Consider the following 24,246-nt stretch of genomic DNA (forward strand, 5'->3'; position numbering starts at 1 on the left):
AAGTAAAAAGTATCGTGCAAAAAAGGTACTTTAAAAGTACATTTTTTTCAAAAACCTACTCAAGTAAATGTAACGGAGTAAATGTAACTCGTTACTACCCACCTCTGTCGATATGCAACTAATTCTGTTGTGTCGCTTTGAAAAAACTACAAGTAACCAGCAGAGGCGCTGCAGTATCTTTACAGGTCATTGCTGCTTTTGACAGATACAGTAATTTAACTTAGAGAGCTGCTGGGACTACTTGATGTCAATATACTTCTATTTAATATATGACTTACATTTTGAACAATTTATACTTGAACCAAGAGTAAATGTTAAAACTTAAAAAACAAAATTAAAAAAAATAAAAATCACATGTTAACAACAACAATAATAACAGACTTTTGTATTTATATCACTGTGTGTGTCCATCTTCTACATGCATTTCTCTGATCAGAAGCAGCTCACTGAGGACAGTGTATTCAGACAGTCACAGGAGGTTTCCTGTTACCTAACCCACATTTTACGTGACGTTCTCAAATGCTGTTCAAGCATTCCCTGCCTCATAGCTCAAATCCTCTGACCCTGAAAATACTAAGTGATGTCACTTGCAGAGGCTCCCAAATGAATTCAGCAATTAAGTGAGGTCACATAAGAGGCAAATGTCTAAGCTTTTCTACTGCTCCTCCCACAGGCCCTCCCAGAGTATGAATAATTTACTGTGACAAACTGCTTCACGAGAGAAAGTAATTCCGAGAAACACACAGCTTTGCGAACCACGTGACCGCGAATGTGCCAGTTTCATACTGTCAGCTTAAGACCTACATGTTTGCTTAAGACTAAAAAATACTGAGTCATTTCCAAATGTGTCCTGTTGACCTTTTATACCCTCTCAACATGGGTAAAATTGTGTGTTAGGCTCCAAACAAAAAGAGCGTTAGGACTAAAATTAGTCAGGAAGTTACTGATCAGAAGTGCTGATGCCCTTCTGTTAGCACTGTGCAGCGTTGCATCTCCTGTTGTAGGCCAAACAGGTTCTTCGCTCAACTGGGCTGACCGTGTGTCTGACCTTGCTTTGAAGTGATTTCTGTCAGTGCTGTTGGCCATGTCACTAAGAGGCTTGCAGGGAGCCAGTTTAGCACAGCCTCACCTGACTAATCTAATTACAGAACAAACGTATCCTCACACTTGCATATGGGAGAGACCACCGACACAGTACTCGGCCTCAGCAGAGGGTGATGTGTTTGAGCATCACTTTTGGGCGTCTTTGTTTTGTTGATACTATGTTTAAAATGTGACGTTTTCCTTCCTCCTTATTAGTTTAAAAATCCAGCTGCAGGGCTGCAGTGAACTGAACATGCTGCATGCGCTTAAGAGCCACTGCAGATTGTGAGTGGCTTACCACAGATAACATTCAGATGTTTTAAGCTTTGTGCACCAGTTCACCCAGGACATCTCCCTGTTTAAACATGTATTGCGCTCATGTTGATCTTTTGACTCTAACTACTATGTCAGGCATCTATTCCAAATTTTGCAGTGGCTTGCATGGACAATATGATGCAAAACTGCATGAAAAAAGTGCCTCAGTCAAACAGAAAGTAGTGTTTGCTCGAGTCATTTGCTGTTTTAACAGGTGAGGTTCTAGTTATTTAAGAAAAATCTCAGGTGTAATTGGCTTAATGATAATATTTTTTAAAAATTACAGGTACGTTTTAGCATTATCAACAAACTAGGTTTCACAGGCTGTAAAGCCGATGTAATTAAACCTCTACTTAATAAAGGCTTCATTCAATCCAAGCGTTTCAGCCACTTATCGACCTAAATCCTGCCCCAGTATAGCTGAAATCCTTTAAAAAATGGTTGCAAATGGTCGTGAATTGTTTCTGTCAGAGAAACAGTTTAAACAGAACTGGTGAAAGTTTACAATCTTCTTAAAGACTGATGGACAAGAGAATCATTTTATTTAATGCCAGTGATCTCAACGATTTATTACTGAAACTGGAAAGTACCATTGGGTTTATAGGAAGCACACTATGCTGCTTTCTGTCTTTGTAACAGGGCAGCCCTTAGCGGCTGGAAACACAGTGAGACAGACCAAGGCAAGTGTAGTGGAACAAAGTATTTATTTGCTATATGGCTCTCCTTAAAACAATTAACTTGTCGAGCTTCTTCACAGCACAAAAATCCTCTAATGACAACTGGCAGCCTTAAATATGTTCAGCTGTCACAGACTTAACCATTATTCCACTCTCAGGTAAATTCTTAAATCCCAACCTTCCACCACAGTATACAATATATCAATAAGAATAAATAAATACATAAATACATTTTCACATTTACATATTAATAAATACTTCACACTTTAATGTTACACCAAACCCAATATTATAAAAACCCAGAAACCCAAGCACAAAAAGATTCACCACACTCTCTTTACCAATGGTCTCTCCCGGAACCTTTAAATGGTTTCTGGACCCCCGGGGAAACATTTGCCCAAACCCCTTGAAGAGGACACAGGCAAGAAAGGTGAGTAATCATTAACTTACAAACACTTATTTGCACCACTTTTATCCCTAGATTTCACACACACATTTGCCTTAGTTTTCCTTATTGGTAAACCTTAATCACAATCTCAATCACCATTCTTCTCTCCTGACAGACAACCACCACATTCCTTGATGAGGAGCAGCTGTGCAGGATCTGAAACAAGGCCACCAACTGATTTTAAAATTCCCAATAAATAGTCAATAAATATTTAAACTTCTTGTGTGCAAATCCATGCTTAAAGTGCAATGCTACATAAAGCGCTTGATAAGGTGCTTTTAATAAAGTGAAAGGTGTGCTCTAAAGTGCTATACAGACAATACAATATAAATAAATGCAGTAAGGGAGTCCTCTTCCTTACATTTCCTCCTCCCTCTCTTAAGCACGAAGTGCTTCAGTCCTCTGTCATCCTAGATAAACAATCAGCAACCACATTTGACTTCCCCAGCCTATACTGGACCGTAAAGTCATAAGGCTGCAGAGACAGGTACCATCCTGCAATGCGGGCATTCGCATCCCTCATGCGGTTCAACCACTGGAGGGCACGATGATCAGTCTCCAGAGTGAAGTGACGTCCCAGAAGATAATACCTCAAGGCCTCAATAGCCCATTTCATGGCCAAGCACTCTTTCTCCACCGTCGAGTACCTCGTCTCCCTGTCGAGTAGTTTCCGACTCAGAAACACCACAGGCCTTCTTTCACCATCCACCTCTTGCTGAAGGACAGCACCAAGGCCAACTCCCGAAGCATCAGTTTGCAAGATGAATGGCTTGTTGAAGTCTGGACTGTGTAGAACTGGATGTGTGGAAACTGCTTCCTTGAGGTCTCTGAATGCTTGCTCACAGTCTTCCGTCCAACGCACTTTGTTAGGGGCTGAGCCTTTTGTGAGGTTATTAAGTACAGTGGATCGCTCTGCAAAAGAAGGTATGAATTTCCGGTACCAGCCTACTAGACCCAGAAAACCTCTCACCTTCCTTTTAGTTGTCGGAACTGGGAAGGACTGAATTGCTTCAATCTTTCCAACCTGCGGCTTTATCTTCCCAGAGCCAACTACACAGCCCAAGTACTCCACTTCTCTCTTGGCTATGGAGCACTTCTTGGGATTGATAGTCAGTCCAGCCATTCTGATGGAGTGTAGCACCTTCTGTAGGTGAATGACATGCTCTTCCCAGGACTGGCTGTACACCACCACGTCATCCAGATATGCTGCAGAGAATGCTGACACATCTCTCAGTACATGGTCCATTAATCGCTGGAATGTCGCTGGTGCACCTTGAAGCCCAAATGGCATGACTTTAAATTGGTACATACCAAAAGGAGTTTTGAAGGCTGTCAGCTCTCTCGCTTCTGGTGCCAAAGCCACTTGCCAGTATCCTTTACACAAATCAAGTGTTGTAATGTACGTTGCTGATCCAACTCTCTCCAGCAGGTCATCCACCCTGGGCATTGGGTAGGGATCAAACTTGGATACTGCATTCAAATATCTGAAATCAATACAGAATCTCAGGGTGTCATCTTTCTTTGGTACCAAAACAATCGGGCTGCACCACTCACTGCTTGACACCTCAATGATTCCCAGGTCCAACATCAGTTTTATTTCTTTCTGTAGCACTGGCACCAACCGTTCAGGAATTCTGTAACTCTTTTGTCGAACGGGTGCATCCTCCTTCACCCGTATCTTGTGCTGAACCAGTGATGTGAAGCCTGGTGTTTCTCGAAAGAGCTGTGGGTCCACGAGTGGTTTTATATCAGCCTGCTCAGTAGGAGACAAATGAGAGAGGTCAACTGAAGCACAAACTTGAATGTTAGTTGGAAAGAACTTCTCAGTCACCTCATCCTTAACCGAACGCACCAGTAACTGATAGACCGGCTCTTGTCGGCTGTGGAATTCCTTCAACAAGTTCACATGAAATGTCTGATATTTTTTAACTCTTTCTGGCATATTCAGCTCATAAGTGACTTTACTCACTTGTCTGACGATCTCGTATGGTCCATGCCATTTTGTCAGCAACTTGTTATCGCTGGTGGGAAGCAATAACAGTACTTTCTGACCTGGAAGGAAGACCCTATCCCTGGCCTTCTGATCATACCAAGTCTTTTGATGTTTTTGTGCAGCTTTCATGTTGTCTTGCATCAATGATGCCATTTTCTCCAACCTCTCTCTCATGGTGATGACGTAGGCTGCGATGTTTTCGCCCTCTGCTTTGGATTCCTCCCAGCAGTCCTTAAGCAGATCCAGGGGGCCTCTCACTTGGCGACCGTATAAAAGTTCAAAAGGCGAGAAGCCAGTGGAAACCTGCGGGACCTCCCGGTAGGCGAACAGAAGGTATGGCAGCCATTGATCCCAGTCAGCACCTGTGTCAGAGACAAACTTGCGCAGCATACTTTTGAGAGTCTGGTTGTATCTCTCCACTAGCCCGTCCGTTTGGGGGTGATAAGGGGTGGTCTTAAGTCCCTTTATCCCTAACAACTTATAAACCTGCTGCAACAACTTGGATAGAAAGTTCGTTCCACAATCCGTCAGAATTTCTCTTGGTATGCCTACCCTAGAGAAAAGCTGCAGAAGACAATTAGCAATGTGACGAGCTTTAATTGATCTGAGTGGGAAGGCCTCAGGAAACCGTGTTGCATAGTCACATATGACTAATATGTAGCGATGACCGGTGGAGCTCCTCTCTAAAGGGCCCACGATATCCATGCCTAGCCTCTCAAACGGTGTTTCAATAATTGGCAGTGGTTGCAACTGGGCTCGTGCTACTCCTTTGCCTGAGGTCAACTGACATTTTTCACAGGAACGGCAAAACTCAGAAACCTGGACATACATCCCTGGCCAAACAAAACGGCTGCTGATCCTATTCAGTGTTTTGTGAAAAGCCATATGACCTGCCCATGGAATTGAATGACCCAAATCCATAACTTTGTCTCTGAACTGTTGTGGGAGTGCCACAGCTTCGCACTTCCCCTTTCTCTGGTACAAGATGCCTCCTTTAATCAAGTAAACAGTGTCTGCAAGACAGCTTACCTGACCTTGACTAGCCCCCTCTACCTCTGTTACCTTCTCAAACCAGGGTTTTAGAGTAGGGTCGCTTCTTTGGAGTGCACCTAAATCTGAGGGAACATCAAACTCAAGTTGGTTATTTGGCTTAGGGAACAATGCTGTACCTTTTTCCCCTGAGCCTTTGAACTTTTCTCTTCTTTTCTGAGCCCTAGACTTCCTAATCTTCCCTGGCTCCGTTTCGAGAGACTCCTCAAAAAAGGGCAGTTCTTGCATCCTTTCCTTTGCACTTTGTGCTCTTGTGACTACATGACAGGGTTTAAATGGTTCAACTGTCATATCTAGAGGAAGTGAGCTTCCAGATTCATCACCTAAGCCTTGAATGTCTTTCTCAGCACTCACTTGAGGGTCATAATCTGACTGATGTATTAGATCAAAAAGAGTGGGGATGTCATTACCAAGTATCACTGAATATGGCAAACTGGGAACAACAGCTACCACTAACAAGTAGGTTTGACCTCCTACTGTCAGGTAAACCTCAGCAGTGGGGTACCTGTGTTCGTCTCCATGCACACAACTTATTGTAGCCCCAACCCCACTTAGCTTTTCTCCTGAAATTATGCTAGAGTGTACAAGAGTTTGGAAGCACCCAGAGTCAAGCAAAGCTTCCTCTTTACGCCCATTAATTAAAACAGGGACAGTACAAGCTTTCTTTCCTACTGGCTCTGTGGCTGGTCTTGGAACTGCACATAAAAGAGATGGTTTTGACTTAAGTACAGGGCAAAATTGTTGTGTATGGCCAAAGTTATGACAGTGATAACATTTAATATCCTGAACTAAAGACTTAAAGGATTTCTTCACATTTTGAGGTCTATGAGAAGGGAGCTGCCTAGAACTAGAAAGATTTCTAGCCTGAACTTGACCAGAACCCTGTTCACCCCCAATAGACTTACTTGGTTGGGCGTAGTGGGTCTCCCGGCTGAAGTAGGTGCTCTTGCTTCCTTTTCTGGCTGAAGTGAAAACCTCTGCGAGGCTAGCTGCTTCCTTTGCAGTCTTCGGGTCATGCTCACGTATCCAAATCTCCAGCTCTGGATTAACCATTCTCAAAAACTGCTCCAGAATTATCTGCTCAGATATTTCTTCTACAGTTGATTTTTCAGGTTTAATCCATCTTGAAAACAGGTCTTTCAATCTTACATAAAGTTCACGTGGCGTCTCACCTGGCTCAACTTTCAGAGATCTGAAGCGGCGTCTGTAGGTGTCAGCAGTGATCTCATATTTTGCCAGAATTGCCTCTTTCACCTTATCATAATTCTCAGAGTCTGTTAAATCCATAAGAATGTAGGCTGTGCGGGCTTTACCTGTCAACAGGGGAACCAGACGAATAGCCCACTCATCTCTGGGCCATCGACACACGTTTGCCATTCTTTCAAACGTAGTCAGAAAATGTTCAATGTCATCTTCTGGTGACAGAGGAAAAAGTTTTGGTTCAATTAAAGACCTGGACCCACTGGCCACTGGAATGTCTTCACCATTGAATCCAAGTTCTTGTTCTTCAGATGTTGTAGGGGGCGCTGGCACCTCTGGTGGGTCAGGCTTATCAGTTACAGCGTTAACTTGTAGCTGGATTTGCTGAAATTGATGCTGCATGCCTTTCCACCTTTGCTCCTGACGTGACAAATCCTTCTCCCACTTTTGGTCTCTGGCTGCTTGAGACCGCATAAGAGATTTCACCAACCCTGTTAACTCCTCCAATTTGTCCTCAGGGCTTGTTGCTGCCATGGCCTCTAGCTCAGATGAAGCTCCAACTCCTTCATCAGGCTGCTCCTCTTGGCCTGGCTTTCTTCCACCTCTTGTCATCATCTTCTCACTGTGGCATGAGTGACACACTCCTGACACCACTTGTAACAGGGCAGCCCTTAGCGGCTGGAAACACAGTGAGACAGACCAAGGCAAGTGTAGTGGAACAAAGTATTTATTTGCTATATGGCTCTCCTTAAAACAATTAACTTGTCGAGCTTCTTCACAGCACAAAAATCCTCTAATGACAACTGGCAGCCTTAAATATGTTCAGCTGTCACAGACTTAACCATTATTCCACTCTCAGGTAAATTCTTAAATCCCAACCTTCCACCACAGTATACAATATATCAATAAGAATAAATAAATACATAAATACATTTTCACATTTACATATTAATAAATACTTCACACTTTAATGTTACACCAAACCCAATATTATAAAAACCCAGAAACCCAAGCACAAAAAGATTCACCACACTCTCTTTACCAATGGTCTCTCCCGGAACCTTTAAATGGTGTCTGGACCCCCGGGGAAACATTTGCCCAAACACCTTGAAGAGGACACAGGCAAGAAAGGTGAGTAATCATTAACTTACAAACACTTATTTGCACCACTTTTATCCCTAGATTTCACACACACATTTGCCTTAGTTTTCCTTATTGGTAAACCTTAATCACAATCTCAATCACCATTCTTCTCTCCTGACAGACAACTAGTGATGGGCAGATGAAGCCCCATGAAGCACTGAAGCTTTTCATCCAATTGGTTCACCCCAACGCGAAGCTTCATGAAGCTTCATTTGCTCTAGCAGGACACCTACTGGACGTAAAAATAATAGCTGGCATGAATTTGAAGAGTGTGGCATTTTGCACACAGCCTGTAAATGTCAACAACAAAAGGAGTGTGTAAAACATGTATATTGTAGTGATGGCAGTATACTGTGTATATTTATAGTGGCAGTATGGAAAATGATTATTTGGAAATGCTTGAAATGGAAATGATCATTTACTGTGAGGTGAGGTGTGGTTGGGGTGTGGACAGTGGTTGTGCTTTTGTAACGTTGAGGTATGGACAGCTACACACTGAGGCTTTGAGCCTCAGTCCTGCCTGTTCACATTTTATTCTGTAAAAACTAAATTTTCACTGCTTTTATGACCTTTTTAGTGGGGAGAACATAGCTAGGATTTAATGATTTAACAAATCTTTTGAATCCTTTGTCCTCCACAATGCTAAATGGCTGGGAGTCCTCAATCACCATGCTGACCAGGTCTTCATCTATTTGAGATTGTTCTCCTGAGGAAAGACAATAAAGATAAAGCACAAATATAAATAGCACACACGTAACTTATAACAGTTGTATAATATTGTTATATCATTTAGTAACATTACTGCATCCTATATTATCATTGCATTTGATGGCTCACCTGGTCTTGCTCCACGATCGGTGTCCCCCTTATTCTCATGCAAAGCTCTGTAGTGCCTAAGCATGGATGAGGTGTTGCTGTTATATCCCAGCTCCCTGGCACATAGCAAACACTTCACCTTGTACAAAAGTCAAGACAGCTCAACATAAATTGTATTGCACCATCAGTATCATGAAAATACATCTTCTGTAGAAATACCTTGTTGGGAGGAATAAGATCAAAATGTTCCCACACAGGGGAGGACATCCTCCTCTTCTTAGCTGGCTCCATTCTCTCCTGACTTTCTCTCCTCACTCTCATAAACCTCCAAACTGTCTCCAAACTCTCACTAACCGCAACTCTCCATCAAACACCCACATTTTTGAATGAAGTCTGAGGGGTTTATATCGCTGTCATATCTCGCGGCAAAGTTCGAACCACTTCATGAACCAGTCACGTGGTACAGCCGGGCAGCGAGGCTTCGGACGTCATCATTTTCAGCTCCTCCCATAAATGAAGCAAGCCTCGATACGCGCTTCGCGGAAACGCCCCCTCCATTACTCGACACACGCTCCGAAGCCTCGATACAGAACGTCCCATCACTACAGACAACCACCACATTCCTTGATGAGGAGCAGCTGTGCAGGATCTGAAACAAGGCCACCAACTGATTTTAAAATTCCCAATAAATAGTCAATAAATATTTAAACTTCTTGTGTGCAAATCCATGCTTAAAGTGCAATGCTACATAAAGTGCTTGATAAGGTGCTTTTAATAAAGTGAAAGGTGTGCTCTAAAGTGCTATACAGACAATACAATATAAATAAATGCAGTAAGGGAGTCCTCTTCCTTACAGTCTTATTGACAGTTTGTTTGAGTAGATGATGAGTCAGTAGTCCAAAGGTTCATGTGTTTGGTGATAGCAGAAGTTTGGAGTCCTTGATAACATAAAACAACTCTTTGGGGCCACCTTCTTTCATCTGTGCAATAATATCTAATTTAAGAACCCTGTCTCAGAGTGATGCCAGAGTCCGTGCATTGTTAATTCTTTTGTAATTCTTTACCATCAACCTGCTCCTATATAACTCTGAGATGCTCTGACTGGTCAGCAGTGCCATAGTGAAATTGCTGAGCACACTTCCAAAAATTGAAAAAACTGGTGTAAAATCCTTCTCCTCAAATTTAAAACCCCGAATGACCAGGTTCTTCAAGACCTCACATATCCATATTATCCTAACAGAGCACTTCTTGGTCTTACAATTTCCAAAAGTAGAATGGGAAGCAGAGCTCAGCTATCTGATCAGCATGTAACCAGCTCCCTGAACGCTGAACCATCCGATGGCTCACTCCATATAAATGTAGCTATTTCATGTTATAAACATGCACTCGTGGCATACACTATAAATGCCACTGTGCTAATTTGTACAGTGCACTCACTTGATCCAAAGAAGGACATTTAAAGTATTTCCATGATTCAATTGATTGCATTTCACTTATTCCATGCTAATTGAAAGGTTTAGTTGCTTACACTGAGTTATCTGCACATTTCACCTGCCTACAGAGCAGTGCAGTTGTGCAAACTTGTTTCATTTAATTTACTGAATTTGTGCTTGTTTTTACGAATTATGTAATACTTCTGCAATAGCAAATGCAAAAACTCACGGGGCTCATGATTATTATTTCAGCTGTGTTGTGTTTAGACCTCTTGTGGCTGCATAATGTTGCTTTCAGTGTGTGCTACTGTAATATCTGCTTAACAGAGGATTTGTATGAAGTGTAATTAACTTTTGCTTGGATGTACCATATTAACTTCAAATGACTTATCCTACTCGAGCACTGCAAACTCAAAATAAACAAGTTAGTGTAGTTCACCCCTCTTAAGTTAACGTAACTTAATGTTTTCGAGGCTTAAGTTTGTGGTTTGTGTTTTGTCCTCTTTCTCTCTGTCTGTCTTGTCTCTTTCCTCCCTGTCCATCTGCAAGTACATCTTGATCAGGAGCTGCATGTTCCTGATATGAGTTTGATGGCTGTACAGCACCACTGTGATGGGTTTTCCACTCCACTTTAAGGGTAGAAGAAGCTTGCCACCAACATTTAACTTGGTGAGAGTTTGTGAAATGCACAAAGGTAATTGTCATATTTCCTTTGACATTATTGTAATATCATATGTATCCAAGTGGTGTGGTATAAATAAAACAGAGCTGAACTGAATGTAAGAAGGGGATAACGCAAAGCAGCAGGGTTATATGGAGCTACAGACACAGTTGCCTTTGTTAGACTCGAGACCCAAGAGGTCAGTAGCATTTCTATAATTTAAAGTGGGCATCAATGATAAAACAGCCAGCTGCATTAGAGCCAAAGTTTCTCACCAAGGTCATGCTAAGGTGTGCATGATGAGCAAAGATTGAAAACAACTCTCTGTCTGAAAGTGAAGGTTTCACCCCAGCACAGATTTTATGTGTATATTTGAGTGAGTGACACGTTGCTGTTCTGGTAACAAAATGTCTCCTGTACAGTGGGGCAAAAAAGTATTTAGTCAGCCACCGATTGTGCAAGTTCCCCCACTTAAAATGATGACAGAGGTCAGTAATTTGCACCAGAGGTACACTTCAACTGTGAGAGACAGAATGTGAAAAAAAAATCCATGAATTCACATGGTAGGATTTGTAAAGAATTTATTCGTAAATCAGGGTGGAAAATAAGTATTTGGTCACCTCAAACAAGGAAAATCTCTGGCTCTCACAGACCTGTAACGTCTTCTGTAAGAAGCTTTTCTGTCCCCCACTCGTTACCTGTATGAATGGCACCTGTTTGAACTCATCATCTGTATAAAAGACACCTGTCCACAGCCTCAAACAGTCAGACTCCAAACTCCGCCATGGCCAAGGCCAAAGAGCTTTCGAAGGACACCAGGAAAAGTATTGTAGACCTGCACCAGACTGGGAAGAGTGAATCTACAATAGGCAAGCAGCTTGGTGTGAAAAAATCAACTGTGGGAGCAATCATCAGAAAATGGAAGACATACAAGACCACTGATAATCTCCCTCGATCTGGGGCTCCACGCAAGATCTCATCCCGTGGGGTCAAAATGATCATGAGAACGGTGAGCAAAGATCCCAGAACCACACGGGGGGACCTGGTGAATGACCTGCAGAGAGCTGGGACCAAAGTAACAAAGGTCACCATCAGTAACACACTACAACGGCAGGGAATCAAATCCCGCAGTGCCAGACGTGTTCCGCTGCTGAAGCCAGTGCATGTCCAGGCCCGTCTGAAGTTTTCCAGAGAGCACATGGATGATACAGCAGAGGATTGGGAGAATGTCATGTGGTCAGATGAAACCAAAGTAGAACTTTTTGGTATAAACTCAACTCGTCGTGTTTGGAGGAAGAAGAATACTGAGTTGCATCCCAAGAACACCATACCTACTTTGAAGCATGGGGGTGGAAACATCATGCTATGGGGCTGTTTTTCTGCCAAGGGGACAGGACGACTGATCCGTGTTAAGGACAGAATGAATGGGGCCATGTATCGTGAGATTTTGAGCCAAAACCTCCTTCCATCAGTGAGAACTTTGAAGATGAAACGAGGCTGGGTCTTCCAACATGACAATGATCCAAAACACACCGCCCGGGCAACAAAGGAGTGGCTCCGTAAGAAGCATTTGAAAGTCCTGGAGTGGCCTAGCCAGTCTCCAGACCTCAACCCCATAGAAAATCTGTGGCGGGAGTTGAAAGTCCGTGTTGCTCGGCGACAGCCCCAAAACATCACTGCTCTCGAGAAGATCTGCATGGAGGAATGGGCCAAAATACCAGCTACTGTGTGTGCAAACCTGGTAAAGACCTATAGTAAACGTTTGACCTCTGTTATTGCCAACAAAGGTTATGTTACAAAGTATTGAGTTGTATTTTTGTTATTGACCAAATACTTATTTTCCACCCTGATTTACGAATAAATTCTTTACAAATCCTACCATGTGGATTCATGGATTTTTTTTTTTTTCACATTCTGTCTCTCACAGTTGAAGTGTACCTCTGGTGCAAATTACTGACCTCTGTCATCATTTTAAGTGGGGGAACTTGCACAATCGGTGGCTGACTAAATACTTTTTTGCCCCACTGTATGAGGAGTACTGCACGGGATATTATACCTTCTCTTGTCTTTATGCTTTCCTAATACCTAAGACTGATTTAATATACTTATATAATCTGAGCATCTCTTGGTCATGCTCATTGTGAAGCACTATTTTCTCACCAGTTCATCCCGGCTCTGATTGGTCCGACTGTCCATCAGTCTTTAAAATACTTAAGGACTGATGGATGGCTTAGGTTGTTTTACAACTAATTTGTGAATGTGATAATTTCTAGATTACATCAGCACCTCAGTTAGCACACAGTGCAAAAGACAGTGGATGTGCTTCTACTCCCGCCCCCCACACACTCTCTTTCCACACCGTGGATTAAAAGCTAAGGAAGGTTAAGAAGTCAAAGCTTGTCAGTCCTTCTCACTCTTCCATTTCTTTCTTCCATTTACTTGTTACTGTCCCCAGCTGTCTGCCAGTCTATTTTTAGCCAATCCAAACTCTGGATCAGAGCTGCGCTTCTTCTCACGCACCATCCCATTACTCAGTGCTTTCAGACTAGTCCCAATCCAAGCCAGGGACAGGAAGAACGAAAGCGAGGCTAAGCTACTGGAAATGTGGATATGTGTCATTTTCAGTATTGTCTTTGGGAACTTTAGGTACAAGTGGAGATAGCTGATTTTATTTATTTATTTGTTTACTTTTTACTTCACGTGACTTTTGGATTACATATGGTAGTTTTTTTCAACAAAGGACCACAGGTAACTGCTCCTGCTGGGTGCTTTAGTATTCTTAATCCACCTGGAGCTCGGATGGTGCTGAAGGACAAACTGCAACCCTGACATGGCTCCTTTGTAGAAAAACTGCTCCAGGTCAGAATTTATTTTCTTGTAACATTTATTTTATTGAATTCTCTTCCATAGGTCGGTCACTATTAATGAAAGGAATGTGTTCATCAGCCGCTTCTGTATAGGTGAGGCCACGGAAATTTCAAGCACTGACTTTTCTCTTGTAAACTAGATCTGTCTTTGAATTTGAAATAGACTTTTGGGGTATTTAACTCAATAAAATGATGCAATTTTCAGTGGCATATCAGAACAAGCTTAGTACATTCTAGTCCCTGCTCCTCTTAAGATATTAGCAACTGATAAGCCAAAGTCAGCATTAGCCACTTTCAGGAGCCTTGATGGTTGCTACTCATGTGCTTTAACTTAGCTTTAGGACAGGCTAAGAACACTGAAATTTGTAGTTTAACATTTGTTTATCAAGAAATCTAATTTAGAAGAGTTTTAACTTCTCTGTGATTTACCTTTATTTTTATTTATTTATTTTTTTTAAAAGTAATCTGACACTTTTAGCATTTAAAGCTTAAAGCATGAAATAATTCCCAAAAAAAATATGTGTTTGAAGCTGGAGTGTTTCTTAAATCTTCTGACAAAAACAGACAACACATAAAAAAATAAAATAAAAATATTTTGCATGCATGTCTGAGCTTTAATTTGAAGATTTTTTTCTACATTCATCCTTTATTGTGGAATTTATTGCTTAACATATAAATGGGTTAGGGTTAAAATCACGCTGTAAAGGTCTCAAAAACTCATGTATAAAATATGATACACTTGACATTACAGGGTTAAGATGATGACTAAATCTTTTATATTTATGTTCCAATACATATTTTATTTATGTATATAAAAATATGTATGGGAACATTTCCAAACTGTTTTCTAACACCACCAGAAGCAAGCTACTGAGGCCTTTTGCTCTGCTGTCAGTGCTCATACTTAATACCACTAAAAATGTGAATTATCAAATTGCAATATATATTGAATTTCCAGTTGTGTTAACACTTATATAGGATACTTTACATTTATTTCAATAAATTCAGTTTGTATTGGCCAGAAATTCCAGTTAAAAATTAGAAAATAGCTTATGTGTCTCTTAAAGGTGAACCCGAATCACCTATGTACGGCCTGCTAAGCTAAGCTTTGCACTTTAAAATTTTTTGTTGTTGTTTTTCTTTTAGTTTTTTTTTTTTTTTTTAGATTTTTCTAGAAGCTGATTTGAGGAAGTTGGATTTCAGAGAAAACAAGAAATGAAAGACTTTGGAAGGGTAAAGGAAGTTAGACTAAATAAAGAGATGGCCAGATTTAGCTCTGTGTTATCTGCCATTTGAACTGCATGGCCTGGGCAGAGCTAATCAGCTTGTTACTCACATGCCATTAATTCTCAGAGGAACAGGACAGGGACACTGGGCACCATTTCATCACCGAAGCAGATGGATAACTAATTAGATTCAACATTATGTTCTGTTAAATAAAACATCGCAGTGGGATGTGAGGCTAGCTTATGTGTTGATAGATGCATTTTAAAACCAGAGGACCCAAACACAGATCAGATTAAATGTCGTTCTACAACATTTCTCATGCTTTCCACCTTTTTTTTCGTTGGCAGTGATGGCTTGGAGTCGTGCTGTCACCTGTCCAGCTTTGGACTAGAGGGAGACATTCCCATTTACAGAGAAACTCTCACGCTAAACAGCCACCACTAGCCTTCTGTGTGTGAAGCATCTAAACAGCTGTGTGAGAAAATGGCACAACACATAGACCCCTGCTGTCTGCACAACCTCTCCTACCACCCGCGATGGCAGCACAACTTCATAAAAGGGAGGAGAAAAAAACATATATGGACAGACACTTTCAGCGGATGTAGTCGATTTGAATCTTTTTCAGCATCGTCATCATTGTCAAAAAGGTCATTATCATCCAGACCGCAGCTGCTATCATCTGCCCTGCAACACACCAGGAGCTGGTGGAGGAACTGGCTTCTTTTGCCCTTCCTCATAGTCTCATTTTTCCCCCATCAAGCCTCTGCAACCACTTTCACAATGGCTCTAGTTGGACCCTGGACATGTGACGTACTATACTCAAAAGCCCTCCCTGACTTGGCTGCCAGCCTTGCCATCAACCGCATAAACAAGAACACCTACCTCAGTAAAGGCTACTGGTATGACTACAAGCTGATCAATGAGGACTGCCAGTCATCCCGTGCCCTGGCTCGCTTTGCTCGGCTGAAAGGTTATGCAGCTGCTTACTTGGGCCCAGCCAACCCAGGCTACTGCTCCTCAGCTGCTTTGTACGCCAAAGAGTGGGATCTTGGGCATCTTTCCTGGGCCTGCCTCAAACCCAATATGAATAAAGGACATATGTATCCTAGTTTCATGAGGCCACTGCCACTCTCCTCTCATGTAATTTTTACAGTGTTGCGATTTTTTCGGTGGGCCCACGTGGCCATAATCTCAGAGGAGTCAGACTTGTGGGAAGCCACAGGGCATGAGCTGGCCTCTTCACTTAGGGCCCTTGGCCTGCCTGTTAAACCAGTGGTCACAATGGAGAACAACAAAGAAGGGCCTCGGGCAGCTTTGACAAAAGTGCGGGAGACAGACCGGGTCAGAGGTGAGTTGCTAAAAAAACACAGTTCAACTTGAACAAAACGACTGTGATGTGATATCTGAATATTCTTTTTTTTCCTTTAATTTCCAAAACATAGGGTTGGGGTTCAGGTTAGGGTAGAGTAACTAAGCTAATCAGACCTCATAGAGTTACAAAGCCTGCACATGCTATATTTCACATGAATTGGGATTATAAACTGTCTTTAAACTTTACTTTTCTAGTGGTCATCATGTGCATGCCCTCAGTCCTGATTGGTGGCCAAGCCCAGTACCAACTTCTGACAACAGCCTCGGCTATGCGCATGATTGATCGTGGCTATGTGTTCATTCCCTACGACACCCTTCTCTACTCACTACCCTACAATGATGCACCCTACTATATGCTGGGCAATGACACCAAGCTCCGGAAAGCCTTTGATGGAGTTTTAACTATCACCATGGACTCTGGTGAACGCAATTTCTACGAGGCCTTCAAACAAGCACAGGACAGCTATGAAATACGTACCAGCACTCCCCCAGAGCAGGTGAGAACATCTAATAAGAATCTACTTCATTAAGAAATGACAGAAAGTAAAAGACAAATCTCGAAGGATAGGAAAAAGACACAAATCTGAAGTTTAAATGGCTACTGTGCTGTCCCTTCTTTAAGGTTTCTCCATTCTTTGGCACCATCTACAATATGATGTACTACACAGCTATGGCTGTTGAGCAGGCCCACGATAGAGAAGGCCACTGGGTAACTGGTCGGATCCTGGCCGATGGCGAGGGTGGCTTTGAGTTTGAAGGATTCAATCAGCCCCTGAGGGCTGGCAGGAACGGTGAAGGCATGCAAGCTCAATATGTGGTCCTGGACTACAGCGGCATTGGCAACACCCTGTACTCCACTCATTCACTTCATGCTTCTCACACGGACAGCAAGAGCGGGGGCTTGAAATATCTCGGCCGTTCAATCCATTTTGCAGGGAGCACTCCCTACAAAGACTCAACCTGCTGGTTTAGCCCATACTTTGCCTGTACTGGAGGTGATTGTGCTTGTAGTGCCATTGCTAAAAACAAATTTAAAAATAAGCCAATGCTGACTTTAGTGCATTCAAACTATCTTTGTGGTTCTCTCCCAAGGCATAAATTCGGCTGCTGTCTTCTTGCTTTTCCTGATGTTCATTTCGTTGATTGGATTTTTAGTAAACATCTTTCTTCGCTACAGGTATGTATCTGATTTTGTTCAGGCTTGTGTAGCTTGGAAAATATGTAATGATTGTTTTCGGTCTTTTCAGGAGAGATGGCAAAGTTGGGTTCAGCTTTGGAGGTGGTGGCCACAGTAGCGGATCGACCAAGGTGGTCCTGACCCTTGATGACCTGGTCTTCATCAATACCCAAGTCAGCAAGCGGGTGAGTTCTGTGCTGAATCAATACTGCTGTCTTTGGCTTCTCTCTGAAATGCACGCACTACATACCTACAGTAGTATGGACTGTATGAAAGCTGCACATTGTTTACTCTGAGTTTACACATCCTCTTTGAACCCTGTGTGTGAGCAGAAGCTAAATGATGACAGTATAGCAAAAAGCCAGGGGGATATGAAGACGCCTCACCACTCAGTGTCCGGCCGTAGCTACTTTGCCTCCACGCCAGACAGCTCGAATATTGCTGTTTTTGAGGTGAGAGTCAGATGTTCACATTCAGTAAACTTCAGTACAATGTTTAGAAGCTGAAGTCTTTTTGATGTTTTTGGTGTCACGATGACTTTGTTGTTTGTTTAAATGCCAGGGTGACTGGGTTTGGCTGAAGAAATGCCCTGCTGGATCAGTATCAAACGTCTATAACAGCACTGAGAATGTCTTTGTCAAGGTAAATGAAAATATGTTATTTAATGGATAACTGAATCTTAACTGTAGCCAGAAACCATTTGGTCATCTGAATTTGCCTTAACACCCTGATCACAAAAGCTACAGTGAACTATATCTAATATTGCCACTGTTTGCTTCTCAGCTCAGAGAAATGAGGCACGAGAACCTCAATCTGTTACTGGGGCTGTTCTTCGACTCTGGGATCTTTGGTGTTGTGATCGAGCACTGCACCAGGGGCAGCTTGGAGGATTTGCTCAGCAATGAAGAAGTGCGTCTCGACTGGATGTTCAAGTCTTCCTTGTTATCGGATCTGATCCGGGTAAGAGATCTATGAGGTGATCTGTCAGTGTTTCATTTCTTATTTTACCATGTTTGTCACACATTTCTACAAACTGGCATCAGGGTATGAAGTACCTGCACCATCGCAATATCATCCACGGTCGACTCAAATCCCGTAACTGTGTGGTAGATGGGCGTTTTGTGCTGAAGGTGACAGATTACGGGTTCAATGAGATTTGGATTGTCCAAAATATTGACACAGATGAAAAGCCAGAGGGTGAGTGCATGCGCATGCACATCCACGTAATAATTATTATTGTAAGTTTTGTTTGCATGTATCATTTTTTACTAACTGTGCACTTGATAAAAAAAAAAAAAGATCTACTTTGGACGGCTCCTGAGCTGCTGCGAAGTTCTAGAGAGAGGAGGAGGGGCACTTTTGCAGGTGATGTCTACAGTTTCTCCATTGTTTGCCAGGAGGTCATCTCCCGCTCTGCACCTTTCTGCATGTTGGACATGCCTCCCAAAGGTAAGTAATATGCTACTACTTTTAGTACTTTTCATTAACAGTTTAAATCACAGTTAGCTGACAAGACTGGGTAAACTAAATCTTGCACTAATGTTTCTGCCTGGGCGGGTTTTTTGTTTATGTGTATGATGACAGAGATTATCAACAAGGTCAAGGAGCCTCCGCCTTTGTGTCGGCCTGTCATATCAGTGGAGGAGGCCCCGGTGGACGTGATACAGGTCATGAAACAGGCCTGGAGCGAAGAACCAGAGCGGAGGCCAACCTTTGCTGATATCTTCAAACAGGTATAAACACATGTTTGTATGTTTTCACATGTTAGTCTGTAGCTAGGTGGACACAGCTGAGTTTTTCTCTCCATGTGACAGTTCAAGAGCATCACCAAGGGAAAGAAAACCAACCTCATTGACTCCATGCTGCGCATGTTGGAACAGTACTCCTCCAACTTAGAGGATCTGATCAGAGAGAGGACGGAGGAGCTGGAGGTGGAGAGGCAGAAGACTGACAATCTGGTGGCTCAGATGTTGCCCAAGTGAGTTTCCATCAGCTTTCATTAGCACATGAAAGACATGACAGTATTGACTCCATAGCCATAAGTATTGAGTTTTAAACATGATTACCTTCTGGGGTTTGCAGATCAGTCAACACCTCAAGCTGTTGCTGGATCAGTTCTTGGTTCAGAGGCTTGCTGCACACTGTAGAAATTATTTGAGACAAATTTGTGGAGTTATACAGAAATATCTCAGGTGTATTCCAGTTATTCTCTGATTTGTTGAAACATTAATAAATGTACCATTAAGCAATGCTCAGAAACTATGAGATGAGATTTTTTTCAGTTGTCTCATTAAACAAAAAGCTGAATTTATTTTAGTCATATAGTCATAAAAGAACATATAGAAACAGATCTGTATTAAACTGTTGACTCCATATTGATACGTAGTTCTTGCACATGTTTTTAGAAATAAGGACTAAAGCTGAATGTCTGTAATCGTCTGTATGTCCTGAACATTTCATTTTCCACTTATCCATTTCTCCTTTAGGTCTGTGGCCCAGGCACTGAAGACAGGCAAGCCTGTCAAACCAGAGCATTTCAATCAGATCACGCTGTACTTCAGTGACATTGTGGGCTTCTCCACCATTTCATCTCTTAGCGAACCCATTGAGGTGGTCAACCTACTCAATGACCTCTACTCACTTTTTGATGCTATCATTCTGCTGCATGATGTCTACAAGGTGAATGTTGAAATACCAACACATGACATAAATGTCACCCAGGTAGCTGCACTCAGGCTGAGCCTTTGCTCCACCTCCCATGGTTCGTTTCCCCATGTTACATGCCATTATGCTCCATTGCTGCTTCCTTCATCTGTCCTGGAAAACAAAATGTAATATATATATATATAGTATTTTATATTATATTACAGTATTATATAGAATATATTTATGTAATGACCAATCAAAGTTTACTAGAAACGACATAGATTTAACTGATAACTGATGTGTTATTGTAGCCATGTCATTTCTTTCCTGTAGCTCCTTTGTTATTCCTTTATTGTCATCCTTTTGGGAAAAAATTAGGAGCTACCCAGAGATATGTAATCATCATCATCAAAGACACACCTTCCCATTTAATGTTTTTTCTTTATTTAGATGACTATTTACATTGTAGATTCTGACTGAAGGCATCAAAACTATGAATGAGCACATATGAATTATGTAGTGAAGAAAAGAAAAGTGTGAAATAAGTTAAAACATGTTTTATATTTTGGATTCTTCAAAATAGACATGCTTTGCTTACTGTTCCCAGAGATGCTGAACACTTGTTGGCCCTCATGCTGTTACTCTGCAGTCCATCTCATCCCAAACCATCTTGATTGGGTTTAGGGCGACTGGCGGCTATTTGACCATAAAGGCCTGATTCGTGCAGTCTCCTCTGAGCAGTTGATGTAGAGATGAGCCCGCTACTTGAACTCTGTGCGGCATTGATCTGGGCTCTAATCTGAGGTGCTGGTGACTCGGATGTATTTATCCTCAACAGCAGAGGTGACTCTTGGTCTTCCTTTTCTGGGACGGTCTTCATTAGAGGCAGTTTTGTCGTAGTGCTTGATGGTTTTTGTGACTGCTCTGAACTGACTGACCTTTAGTTCTTAAAATAATTGACTGTCGTTTCGCTTTACTTAGCTGGTTGGTTCTTACCTTAATATGAATTCCAACAGTTGCCAGCTGTGTACTTCTGCACAACACAACTGATGGTCCCAAGGCAAGAAATCTCCACAAATGAACCCTGACAAGGCGCACCTGTGAAGTGAAAACCGTTTTAGGTGACTACATCATGAAGCTTATTGAGAGAAGGCCGAGGGTTTGCAGCGCTGTTGACAAAGCAAAGAGTGGCTACTTTGAGGAATCTAAAATATAAGACACATTTAGAGTTATTTATCATTTTGTCTTTGCTACATAATTCCATATATCTTGCTTCATATATTTGATGTGTCTACAATGTAGAAAGTAGTAAAAATAAAGAAAAAACACTGAATGAGAGGGTGTGTCCAAACTTTTGACTTATATGGTATCAGTTTGTGTTCAACTCTCCTCTTTTTCTCTTCTAGGTGGAAACTATTGGAGATGCCTACATGGTAGCATCAGGGGTCCCCAACAGGAACGGCAATCGCCATGCAGCTGAAATGGCCAACATGTCTCTTGACATCCTCCACTGCATTGGAACCTTCAAGGCGAGGCACATGCCTGATCTCAAAATCAGAATACGTGTTGGCCTGCACAGTGGTAAATAATGTGTTCATCCTTTCTGTGATGTGACAAACCCTGAATGTGTGATTTAAGCTTTAAGCTTCTCACGAAGATTCCTTACTGGGCGTGCTGTGAAATTCAATTCAATGTTATTTATACAACTCCAAATCACAACAACAGATGCCTCAAGGCGCTTTATATTTTTAAGGTAGACCCTACAATAATACTTACAGAGAAAATCCAACAATCAAATGACCCCCTATGAGCAAGCACTTTGGCAACAGTGGGAAGGAAAAACTCTCTTTTGACAGGAAGAAACCTCCAGCAGAACCAGGCTCAGCGAGGGGCGGCCATCTACCATGACCGGTTGGGAAGAGAGAGACAGGATGAAAGAAAAAATTATTATTATTATAAATAATTATAAAAAAAATTCTGGGTTTAGAATTTAATCTGAAGAAAAAGGTCAATAATGATCTATCCACACACCTGTTTATAAAAGCCAAATACATGCGTAAAAAGTAAAACCGTGCAAATTAAATCCAAAGGGAATTCAGAGAAATAGAACCACAGGGACTAAAGCTGCAATGACGAGGAGGCATTTTTACCTCCTTTATCTGTGTCTGAAGCTTATTCCTGGAAGAGTAAAACACTATCCACTTAGAGTGCTGTCATCCAATTAACACACTGCATACTCTGGATTTGTGATTCTATACTGTGACTTTCTTTATGTGCACAGGAGCTATATTTTTATATATTGGGTTGAAACTGTAGAGAAAAAGGCTTAAAAGCATACCAGTATAAAGAATATTTAAGGTATTGTTATGGAGGAAGTCTTTGTAACCTATATGTACTGTTGTTTGTAGGCCCAGTTGTAGCAGGAGTAGTCGGCCTTACGATGCCTCGGTACTGTCTGTTTGGAGACACTGTCAACACAGCATCTCGAATGGAGTCCACGGCATTGCGTGAGTGTCTTGTGCATGATTGTATGAACCACATGTTTCTTTCTTTCGCTCTCTTTTTCTTTTTTTCTAATGCTGGAATAGTGGGAGGGAGGTCAGGTGTCTTTCAATTTGTGTGCATGCTGCTTGAAGCTAAATAGGGCTTTGAGTGAGGAGTCCTTCCTAATCCTTTAAGGCTATCAGCAGAATTAGAGGCCAATTTAAAGTTTCGGAATAAATGCCGTCAATGACCAAGTTTTTCTTGGCAACCTTCTACAAGGTGCACACATTTAGTAAATGCCCTGTAATTTAAAAAAGGAAAAAAGAAAAGGAAATTTAGAAAAAAAAAACCCTCTCATTTAATAATGTTCTCAGTAAATAATTGTAATTAAAAATTTGTATTGAAAAACATTCACATTCAACTTATCAGTGGTAGTTTCAGTCAAACTTAATCTAAAGTAACAGTTATGTGCTACATGATTATACTGATGGGTAATATGCTGCCACCAAGTGGCTTAACCTCAGAAGAACAGTCTGTTTTCTGCCCAGTCTTGTAGACTTAGTCATTTTAAACCCAGGAATGCTCCAAGCCCAAGATTTTATATTAAACTGTGTACCTGTACCAAAGCTAAGGTTTCACCTGTATTTGCACAGCTTACAGAATCCATGTCAACCAAAGCACAGTTGATGTCCTGAAGAGCTTGAACCTCGGATATAAAATTGATGTCAGAGGCCTGACAGAGTTAAAGGTAAATAAAATGAAAAGGGACGCTAACCTCTACACCTGCTGAAGCATTAGATATGTGCTCTTAGCAACTGATTGCTGATGATTGTTTATTTGTAGGGAAAAGGTATTGAGACCACTTATTGGTTGGTGGGTAAAGAGGATTTCACCAAACCTCTGCCTGATCCTCGAGACCTTCCAGGGTAAGAGAATGGTTCTGTCATTTACACATGTTAATAGATGCAATTTGTCCGACTGAATCCGTTTTGATCGTTTTAAAGAAAAAGTTACTGCAATCAAAGTTGCTTGTTGTTTTCTTTGTTCCAATTTACGGTGCATAAAAAGGTGTGTTTCCTATTACAGGGGATGCACTCATGTGATCAGTTTAGAAGAGATACCCGCCGACAGAAGACAAAAATTCCTGGATCGACAGAAGAAGACAAACTAGCCCGTGGTTTATCATTGGAAAGTGATCAGAGGTAGATCATTGACTGAAAAGTTGAACATGCAATATCTGACAGCAACTACACACAAGACTAAAGAAAATTTCTATATTAATCACATCAATCAATCCTTTGCTCTTGTATGAAAAAAGTAGGTGAAACTGTCTATGCTCTATATGTTTATTGGATGTTTTATACCAAAAATAGACAAAAGTGACACTGCATATCCAAAAAGTGTAGGTTTATAGAACAGCACATTTTGCCTAACAGAAAGGCGTAACGACGAAGGTGTCTACAAATATGATTACAGTATTAAGTGTAATGCTGGTGTACTGTACTGTATGTATTTGTACTGAACCACGTGCTTTATAGAGATTCTGGAGGGATGCTGTCATAAACACCTTAATGGTGGAAGCTATTACTGCCTGATTATTCATCTCAGCTATAATGGTGTCTACACTGGACTCACTTTAGAGGCATTAACCCTGT

At 41.6% G+C, this 24,246-nt stretch overlaps 1 protein-coding gene across 1 annotated transcript; it reads left to right on the plus strand.

Annotated features, from left to right (window-relative positions):
- Positions 1-15,396: 15,396 nt before the first annotated feature.
- On the plus strand, positions 15,397-23,762 carry gucy2d (guanylate cyclase 2D, retinal). The gene is made up of 18 exons (XM_085363626.1): positions 15,397-16,261; positions 16,480-16,781; positions 16,907-17,279; positions 17,377-17,461; positions 17,532-17,646; positions 17,794-17,913; positions 18,023-18,103; positions 18,245-18,421; positions 18,505-18,658; positions 18,761-18,910; positions 19,046-19,194; positions 19,276-19,439; positions 19,948-20,140; positions 21,514-21,688; positions 22,516-22,614; positions 23,245-23,339; positions 23,435-23,517; positions 23,678-23,762. The coding sequence occupies exons 1-18, from the start codon at positions 15,397-15,399 to the stop codon at positions 23,760-23,762; spliced, it is 3,465 nt and encodes a 1,154-aa protein (XP_085219752.1).
- Positions 23,763-24,246: the final 484 nt, after the last annotated feature.

Source organism: Diplotaxodon limnothrissa, linkage group LG10 (assembly GCF_057381915.1).
Source record: "Diplotaxodon limnothrissa isolate DT_005_m linkage group LG10, D_limnothrissa_male_GT1.1, whole genome shotgun sequence".
Classification (NCBI taxonomy): domain Eukaryota; kingdom Metazoa; phylum Chordata; class Actinopteri; order Cichliformes; family Cichlidae; genus Diplotaxodon; species Diplotaxodon limnothrissa.